The sequence below is a fragment of the Nestor notabilis genome, unplaced genomic scaffold, assembly GCF_000696875.1.
Source record: "Nestor notabilis isolate BGI_N333 unplaced genomic scaffold, ASM69687v1 scaffold10824, whole genome shotgun sequence".
NCBI classification, from domain to species: Eukaryota; Metazoa; Chordata; class Aves; order Psittaciformes; family Psittacidae; genus Nestor; species Nestor notabilis.
The window spans coordinates 129490-140073 of record NW_009924277.1 but is presented as its reverse complement, the minus strand read 5'-3'; the positions used below and the strand labels follow the sequence as shown (position 1 = coordinate 140073).

Here is a 10584-nt window from a genome sequence, read left to right as displayed (position 1 = left end):
TATGGGGGTAGGAGGAGAGATGAGAAAGGAATAAACTTGCAGCTGAAGCAAATCAAGATATTTAATGCTTTGTTACCAGTGCTGGGCAAAACCAATTCTGATCTTTGCAGTGTGCAAACTTGACATGTGGGGTTAATTAAATTTGAGAAAAGTTTCAGAAGATATGACAATGGACAGAGAAGCCCTGTTGAATAGAGGACTCCCTGGATATGAATGATACTGTTGAGCATGCTGATTGGACCTACTGAAAGGCTGGCACACAGGGTGATGGATAGGTGATGACTTAATACCTGCTCACCTTCTTGTCATGCTTTTTGAAAACTATCTGTGTTGACAGCATTAACAAAGAGGACTGCAACCCTCATAGAAGAACTTCTGCTGGCAAAGAACCTCAGAGAGACAAAATTAGGAAGACGGCAGGGAAAAGGGTAATAAGAAGTGGTTGTACAGTTTTTAGGATGTTAAATTTTGTGTTGTGGCACTGTTACAGTCCATTGTCTGCAAGATACTCCCTGGTCCTCAACACTGTATGGTAATTATTCCAAACTGATCTCTGCTCACACTGCACAGATAGAACAAAAAACATTACACTGATCATCTTCTCTAGTACTTTATAGGCCAGTGAGGAATAGAGGGGGCTACAAATTACAGGACACATCCATTAGTGGTCTGTTGAACTTGCAGAGGTGTGTGTGTATTGCAATGTCTGTGGGTAAGGTAGCCTCTGCTAGTCACTGAGAATGCTTAAGTATTTTTCCAGTAAAATACTACGGAGATTATGAAAATGGGCAGGTTTCAACTCTTACAAAGTGATTTGGTTTATGATGTTAGATTTATTTCCAGTGGCTTTCTCCCATTTAGGAAGCCTGGCTTGCCCCAGGTCCTGTTCTTCCCAGTTTCAATCATTACAACTTACTGACCCTAGTCTGACCCAGGAACTACCAGTGTCTGCAGCAAGCACGGGATCAAAATCTGTTTCACCACCCCTTCTCTTTTCCTCTCCTCCCTGCTCTTCTCTCCATTTTTTTTTTCTTCATTTTCTGGTTCAAATCTAACCATTAGGGGAAGAAAAAAAATGTTATTGATGTAAAATGCTCTACTGCGAGATAAATTTAAATCCCATGTGTTAAACCAGCTACTCCTTATGCCTTTAGTAAAGTGAGCTCCAGTGTTTTATTTCTCAAAGGCAGCAGGATCTGCAGGCTTGAGATTCTTAATATCCCCCTCCTCCCTGAGGGGAGAGCAGGGACAGAATTCATTTCAGCTCAGCAGATCACAGCAGTTTCTTAAGGGTTAACTCTGCTATCCCCATCCATCAGGCAGCCAGCAAGGCATCAGGAAGGAATGATGGATGTAAAATTATTACAGGGCTGCCACGCGATATACTTACTGCCATTTGTAACTAACGCTGGAACTGACACACTTTTTTCATTATTAAACATTCACATTAAGTCAACATTGGTCACTGTCATTTCATGTTTGGCACTCTCTTAAGGGGAAGAGGGGGAGGTGGGGAGGATTCTGGGAGGAAGGGTGGGTGGGAATGGGAGGAAAGACATCCTGAACCCGGTGTTCCATAAGCATGAGTAATAAATAGGTTCCTGCTTACAACACTGGAATAAATATTGTTACAAATAGTTCTTTAGTTACAGCCCAGCAGACAAGTACATGTCAGAGCCTTTTAAAACCACACACTCTAAGCAGTAACAGGGAGAACTTGTATCACAGGTTAAGAAACACTCAGCACAGGAGGTACACATATTCAGATGTGCTCATCTCAAATGTGCTACAACGGAGACTGCGTCTGTACACATCTGAAATGCTTGTGTGGCTGTGTGTACTTACACAAGTGTCCCAGCCACTGGCATCTCTAGCAGCAGGTGCCTGCATTTGGAAACCAGTACCTGCAATTGCACCAGTGTGCACAGACACATGCTCAAATACCTGCTCGTATTCCTCCTTTTTTACAGCCACCAGAGTACATGCATGAATGCTTGAGAGTCTGCCTATAGTCAGAAAATTACTGGCTAGCTCAGTGCATGTTTGTGCTGTGTATCTCTGAAAGAGTGCTCTGTAGGCTTGTATGCATGCACACACATGCTGGCTCTTTGTGTTTGTGTACATCTCCTTTGCAGAGGAACAGGCAGTTTCGGGGCAGAACAAATAGACCAGAGTCCACTTGCTGATGTTGCCCGTTGTGGTGTTTGCACTAGGTGACAATCTGCACTCTAAGCTACATGTATAAAAGGGAACATTGTTTATGTATAGTACATATCAAGCTATAATTAACTGTAGATGACAATTACAAATAAAACTATGCTCCCGGGTTTCCAAGAAACCAGAAAAACATATACACACACTTTTCATTTATACACGGAAATGTTTCCAAGAAAAGTAATGTAAAAATATGTTTTATTGCATTTGCAATTAAAATAGGTTTTAGTAAAATCCATGTTCATCATGATGCTCATAGTTTTTACTGTAATCCTCTGAAAATCAAATCAGTCAAGATGGTCCAAGTTGGATGCCCATAAAGTGACTCACCCAAATCATCCTAGCCATTTTCTAAAAATCTCTTTTCATTTATGACTTGTTTTATATAGTTTGTCTCCAATGCCACAAAATTCCTGTCTGACTACTGCCTTGTATCTGGCAGGTCTGGCTGTCCTCAGGGATCAACCCATCTGGGAACACAAGCCAGATAACAGGTCATGCACATGTGTGGAGAAAAGCCCCAAGAGCTTTAATAGAGACTCATAAAGGTGATTTCCAGCCCTGAGCCTGCCCAGATACCTCTGGCAGATAAATCCCTACCAAGTGTCTAACACACGTGTTAAGAACTGCAGAGACACTACCTTTACTGGTAGACTGCAGTAGAAATTAATACAGAAAAAAACTCAGCAGGTCTCAGAGAGTCATAGGTCTCCATAACTATGCTAGCCACTGCAGTAAAGAAGGGAGGAAAATTTGGGATAGCCTCAGTTGAGTGTTTGTTGCCTATATAGACTGAGATCATTCTACAGTAAGGAGTCTTTCTTCTGTACATAATTAGGGTCATAATGTACCTTTCTTAGTATGAATATGCCCACAGACACACAGCTACATTAGGTTAACCCTTGTTTAATTCCATCCTCCACCTCAAAATCTCCCTATCAGGAAGCAACCAGTAAGCAAAGGAAATGTTCCAAATTTCAGGGGGCTTCCTCTAAGTCCACCAGTGGGATCCTGAGCTTCTGAAGGGAAACCCTCAGTGATAACGCTGCAGCCATCTGTTTCTCAAAACCCATCTTCCCAACTATCTCTTTCCACTGAAAATAGGGAAAAACAGAATAAAATTTAACTCAAAATGGCAACGCTTGTCCTCCTATCAAATCTTGCTCTTAGTAAGAGAGAAAACTTTAAAGTCCTAGATCGAACAGACACAAATGGTAGGTAAGACAAACACAAATGTCTGGATTTGAACTTCACAGCTGGCTAGTTAGTGGATGGCCTAGAGCATAGACCGGAAAGGAGAACAAGTACCCGTACTTTACAGCCTACGTCTTGTCCTCTACTGGGTCAAATGCAAGAGACAGCTCAGGAGATCCTGTAAGATAAAATTTGGAAGTTCTTAACTAGTGCTTAGTGGCTTAAGTGGTCACTCTAGCAACTCAAATGCCATTATAGTCTAGGAGAGCTCAGATTTGGTTCTGTCCTTTCCTGTATTCAACTTAAAAATAAAATAAAATAATGAATAAATAAATGAAAATTGGCATGCCCTGATAAAGTTTTGGCATTTATTGTATCAAAAGCCCCAAACCCTACAGTTGCTTTAGAAAAATTTTCCATTGAGTAAACGATTTTTTCTTCCTGCTACCTTGTAAAAGAACTCCTCTCTGCCCTCCATGAGCCCACCAGGCGGCATGAATTAGAGAGGAAAATAAACTTCAACTAGGGTTGAGGGTGAGAAGTGAAAACAGAAGGGGTAAGGAGAATCCCAACAATAGGAAAGTAACAGAATAAAGTGAATGCAGATGGTTCCACTCCTGTTACTTAATCAAAAGGCTGTGCAGAGTCACTAGAGCCAGCATAAAGTCATGTGTTAGAACAACAGCTGATCTGTATTAAAGAAGATTAACTCGCAATGCCATGGTGGAGGGCCTGGGATTATTTTATGTGCTTCCATTGCTGAACAAGCCGTCAGCACAATTACTGCCCTCCGATGTGAATGACTGATCTGTAACCACAGCTAAACAGCATGCTGCTTAGGGGCCTGGGTGCTTCATGAAGATGAATTTCCATACCATCAAAGTGCTTTTAATGGGCTTCCTGATCCAACCACAAGGCCTGCTTTGCAAGTATATAGAACTCAGGATGAAGGCTTCCTGTCCAAAAGGATTTGGTCGGTTGTCACTTGACAATTCCCAGCCAGCACAAGGGAGGAGAGGGGGGAGATAGGTAGAGTTGTCTCTGCTTTGGAGGATTAAAAAAAAAAAAAAAAAAGAAAAAAAGAAAAAAAAGAAAAAAAAAAAGGGTACAGATGCTTTCTGAATGCAACCAACTGCTGTATCCACAGCTGAATTCAATGCGCTTAACAAATAACGGCAATTTAGCTATGCTTGCGAGGAATAGCTTGAGTCACTTTGCATTAGCATCTGGCTGAGTGTTAAAGTCATTTCTACATGGGGAGCAGAGAAAAGAAATTTCTGCTCCGAGCATCCTTTCAAGAATGCTTAAATATTTGAATATAAATTCCTTTGTGCTTGTGATCACTTCTTCTTATATCTGACACTCAGCTTTTCCCTTTTCCCTTCTGGTACTCTTCTATGTGAAATGCCGTAAACATGCTCCATCCCTCTCTTTATTTCTCTCTCCCCATACCAGCGCTCTTATTCTTCTAAGAGAGATTGTATGTACTGCCAGATACCTATTACACTGACCTCTTTTTTCCTTCCCCTTCCTCTTGAGAAAGTACATGAAATTGGAGTAATTTCTACATCGCTTACACCCAGGATAGCCTGATGAAAAAAGTACAGTAGTGAGAGACTCACACGTACATTTAACATTCATTACCCAGACTGCTGGCTTCTCACAGCTTATTGATCAAACTCCATCTAAAACCAGGGAAAATGGAAAGCTATCCAAATTAGCAATCTGCTCATTCTGGACAATATTGTTTGACTCACAAGCTTCCTAGGATGACTGACTTTCAAGTTTCTGCTGAATAGCTGATCATTTTTATTCATTTTATTTATCTGCCTCGTTCAGTGATTCACACAGGCCTTACAGTGAAAAGCCACTAGAAGTGGTTTCAATAAAATTTAGTTTACACCAAAGCAACTATGGTCATCTTTGTTGTACTGCATGACGAAGGCTGTTTCACCTCAGAAAGTACTGCAGTGGGAAGAGAAGAACTGAAGAAAAAGTCTTGCTAAGCATATGATGTTGAGATGCATACAAGAGTTTGGATGTATATCTTAGGTGGCAGTATTATAAGAACAGCTCACTGTAAATGTGTCAGCAAGGACTGGCAGGTCTATTTATCCTCCATAAGCCAAGGCAGTGCACGGAAAGACACCAGGTATTTCCAGAGAAAAGCAGCAAATCACAACCTCTTTGACATACACGACTGTTACAGTACATACAGATTTTACTAAAGAATATTCACGTGTCAATATTTTGTTGCAACAGAGCTTCACAGGCCAGTTCAAAAGCAGAAGGTGGCCCGTACGTTCTGCTGCCTTGAAGTTCCACTGCAAATATTTGGTGCAGTTTGTGTGGTCAATTCTCCATTTCTTCAATTTTGTTAAGTCACCTAACATGACATGACAGTGCTACATTGCAATGGTCACAAAATATCATATATGACAACCTCACAAGGCTAAATACCCAGAAGCTGAGCCTGAGTATCAGCAAAGCTTATGTTCCTAAAGAAGCTTGATTATTTTCAAATCCAGCTCATCTCACAAACACATGTAAGCATTTCCATAAAGCAAGATTTCCACTTAGACCCAGAGATTTCCAAGATCACCTTCTCGTAATACACACTGACAGACTGGAACAGAGAATTAGCAACCTCCAAAGTTCTCATGAGGGCTTTAACTGTGTCTGCCTCCACCCCACTCTCCCCCAGGGTCTCTACATCTCCCTCTCATGTCATCTTTTCATTGTGGTTTTCATTTTACCTTTCCCCTTTTTTGAAAGCAACTATTCTGTTTAAAAATGTGGAAGAAGAAAACAGAGCAAGAAAAAGGAGATAAAAAAAGGAGGAAGGACCTACGTATCTGTAGGAAGAGCCAAATGCAATCTCTAACCCTTTGCAAAGGGAGTCTCAGAAACTCACCTTTTCTGTCCTGCAGTTATTGAGACCCAGGCTATTCACAACAGCCACCTTCCCGTCCAGCACCTGTTGTTCCCTCCGAAGTTGCTCCTTCATCTGTCGGGCCTCCTGGATTGCCTTGGTAACAGCATCATGGTCATTTAAATAACCTGACGACGTGATAGAAGAAAGGATATCTTTAAAAAAGAAAGTTACAAGAAAACACTTTAGCTTTCATTGATGAAATGCACCAATAGTTTATCATTATTAATGAGAAAGAGCTGAAAGGTAATACCCATAAACTCATCTGTGCTTTGGAATTCTGTTATTGTTATGATAGAGCCACCTGGTCAGAAAGCATGAGAAAGCTCAGTGCCAGAATCATCGTCCTGATATGTGATCCCATTAGTTTCAATATTTCCCTAACACTGCAGAGGTTAGCCCTGTGGTTTGTATGCAGCAGGATGTAACTGGATAAGAGTTAGGGGAAGCTTTGATCATACCAGCAATCCCAAACTTAAAAATAGACCATTTCATTCTTCCCCTTCTTAAAACTTGTGAATACATTAAAATAAACCACAGGTGGCGGTGGTTTGCTATAGATATGAAATGCATAATGGCTGGGAAGAGAAACCTCATCCACTGAATGCTCCCCACCACCACCTGTCATTCAGAAATATATAAGAAACCACAGCTACATGGACCTACATTCCCACTCCTATTCATGCTGCTAATAGTAGGTCAAATGTCCACTGTTTTGCTGCAAATTCACAGCCTAGGGCTTAGCCTTAGTAGTCACTGAATTATTTCCTTTTAAAATGTTACAAGCATCACCCGCACAGCTAATACTATTTAATTTTAAATGTGACACTCTGTCATTTTTTTCCTTTAGCGTACTGTAGATTATACTTATTATGATCTGCATGCGATTTGTAGGATAGAATACTGATGGGAGACTCCAAGCCCCGGTATGTTTTTCAAACATTAAAGGAGAGGCTAATATCTATCAATCTCCCTCCCCCTCTCCACATCCCCACACGCGTGCGCACACACACACACTTCTTTCTGTCTTTTAACTAGGGCATAAAAACAGCATAAAATGAATCTGTAATATGAAATTGCCCAGAAAAGGGACTTCTGTTTGTGACATGAGGCTAAATCTAACCAGATCCATTGGTGAATTGTGACAGATGGAGGGACTGTGAGACAGAAGGCAGGCACTAATCACACACAAAATGACCGGCTTGCCTCAACATGTTCCATGGATTCCAGCAAACTTTACACCCTAATCCATTTTTAGAACAAAAAACATCTGGGCCATAAATCCTCTAATCTGCCAAAACACGCTATTAAATCCCATGATTTGTTGAAAAACACTAAGATTAAAGAAAGGAAATATAAAATGGCTAACTGCCGTGTTAGGAAAGTGTTATTAATACTCTTTCTTTGTCTCAATTATGAATGTTCTGTTCCTAAAGAGCCTTGTCTAATCATGTCAGATTACACATCCTTGTTGTATTGCTAGACTCTTCTATCTGATCTGCTGATTGCCAAAAAACGTGGGACATTGTCTTGCTGCTTAAAACATTTCAGTGGAAGAAGCTGATGTCAGATTAGTTCAGTGCTGCGCTGCTGTCAGGATTTTAGTTTGGTGAGGTTTTTTATTGTTGTTTTTTTTCAGACTGCAGATATAATGGGACTGGTGTTCTCATCTTCCTCAGTGCGCAAAAACTAGAAAGAAAAGTTTCTGTGTGGTTTGACTGTTGTTAGTTGTTCTAACAGTTAGCTTTTGGCTAAATACCCAGAAACCCTGAGAGTTTTATATGAAATAACTTGATCCACATTGCTTTTATCAAATGACCCTGTTCAGTAATTCCCAACCAACGGAATTCCAGTAATTCCAGCTTTCCCAGCATAAGGAAGGATATATCCTGCACCAGCACCGTGCTGCCAGCTGATATTTTTTTTTTAACCTCCATTTTATCAACTTACTCGTTTTCTTCCCCACTTTGCATCTGCTACTGATCAAGCCTGCATGTAGTCAGAATAAATTAAAAAGGAAGCAAATAAACAAACAAACAGTAGTATTACTGCTGATTCTGCTCTTGATTAGGCTAGGTATAGTACTTTCAACTGTAATACAGACAAATTTGCCTAGAACTGGAATTCATGCCCTTCTCCAGACTATTTGGCTTTTCCTGAATACTGCTATCTTTGAGACAGTTTGGCACATGACAGTGAATAAAAGCAAGCACTCCTTATGTTTTTCAGTAGCTGCCAAGATGCTGGTGTGCAGGGAAATGATTAATATAGAAGCGAGTTGAATGTAAATTATTGTTGTTTAGGGTAGGTGGTGAATTATTGACAGAGAGGGGAACTGCATTACATAAAATGTACTTAGTTACAAGGATTGCCAAACTAGCATAGAGATGTTGCAGATAATGGCAAAGGGCAGAGAGAAATTGTTTCTGTTTTTAGTTCACGGACATATGCCTGTTCCCAAAAAGAAATGCTTGGATTTAAAGTCATGCACGAAGCCACGACATTTGTGACTGCTCAGTCTGTAGCATAATTTATACACTATAAGGATAGCTCTAAAAAAGCACTGCAGATCTATATGCCCGAATGCTGCTCTACTGTTAATCATAGGAGGTTGTAAGTTTGCATCCTCCAAAAATAACTGAACAATACATGAGCATTTCTCATACCACGGGATTCAAATAGCCTGAAGAACTGCTTTCAGAGAAGTTTTAATTTGAAGTTAGCGGTGGTGAAAAGTGACAGCTCAACTGCACCCCAGCAAGGTGGGCTGTGCACAGCTAGGACAGACAACCTGTGCCTTGTGATGACAGCTCCAATCATTCAAACGGTGGTAACAACTATATGGCAAATGACTGCATGTTTCCCAGTGACTTTTTGTAGAGGGATTAATCTCAAGATAAAAAAGTGCTACAATTGCTCTATCATTTTTAGGACCTTAGTACCTTTGAAAAAATCCTATCAATTTTTTTTTTTTTTTTTGGTGTGGCATAGCTCCTACTACATAGCACCCTCACTAGAGGGTGACTTGAAATTTCATGCTCACTTTTTTAAGATCATTAAATGGTTTCAACATGGTAACGAATTTCACTTGCTGTAACTTTGGTTTGTTGGTTGGATCTGACCTAGCAGTTAGCAGGAAAAGACTCTGTAGAGTGTTCACCAGTCTTTCATTCTTCTAGCCCTCTATTAAAAAGTAAACCTTTGTTAGAAGTAGGCTATGCCCCTGCACCAGTTAAAGACTGCTTATCTTATATATACAGTATGCACTATGATATTGCTCAGCAACCTCAAAAAGTCACTTTCTATATTTGTAGCTGAGAGATATACAGCAGTGAACTCTGTGTCATTAACAATAACTTAAGTATGTTATCTTTCGCTCCACAGTTTTCCATGGTTTATTAATGGTATAACACATTAATTCTTCTTACAAGAGTGACCTTTAAAGCTCCATTCATCCTCACAGCTTTTATACAATTACATTATCACTCATTACAGGTACAGCATTTCAAAATCTGCATCTTGTTAAAAGAAGTAAATTGCAGGGGTCTCAAACCTATGAAAAATATCAGGTGTGTAAGAGAAGAAAATTGGAGAGGAGAGAATGAGATGTCCTGCCACTGAGATGCAGGTCACATGTTTAACTAAATGTGTTAGTGAGCATCACATTTAGATGTTTAGCATCTAAATTTGATGCTCACTCTACTAAGGACAAAAAAATTAATATGAAGCAAATTGCAACTTGATGCATTGTACATGGAGAGCAGTAGGGCCAAGCAGATTAAAGACAAAATATATTATTACCTTCCGCAGCTAAAGAGTGTAGGGTTAATAATAATACATGCATTAACAATTAACAATGTGATATTTACAAAACATTTATATAATTGTGACATGGCATACCAAATAAAGTGATTTTCTTTTCTAATAGGCATAGAAGCATACTCTCTGTCCGATATACGTAACTCTCATCAACATTAGCAATAATCACATATGCAGATCAGCAGGAGCTAGATCTGTTCCGATCTTTGGACATAACTATGGTTCTTCCTGGTCTCTATGTAGGTAGAACATGGACTACAATGAGCTTGGGAGAGACCCATAAAGACACAAAAAGATTTTACTATGTAGCACTGAGATTTCACAGAAATTGTTTCTGACAGGTTTGACCTATGGCTTCTTTTGTTTTTTGGGCCATCCCTGAAAGTGGCCAGTGGGAGATGCTTTAGGAGCAGTAAGACAGAGCA

At 40.0% G+C, this 10584-nt stretch overlaps 1 protein-coding gene across 1 annotated transcript in view; it reads right to left on the bottom strand.

The window, feature by feature from the left end:
- SOX5 (SRY (sex determining region Y)-box 5) overlaps positions 1-10584 on the bottom strand; it is a gene marked incomplete at its 5' end in the record, with an annotated part of 160391 nt that overhangs the window by 22367 nt on the left and 127440 nt on the right. The window contains one exon of the mRNA XM_010012535.1: positions 6323-6495. Coding sequence (XP_010010837.1) covers positions 6323-6495 — 173 coding nt within the window. The remainder of the gene's footprint in view (positions 1-6322; positions 6496-10584) is intronic.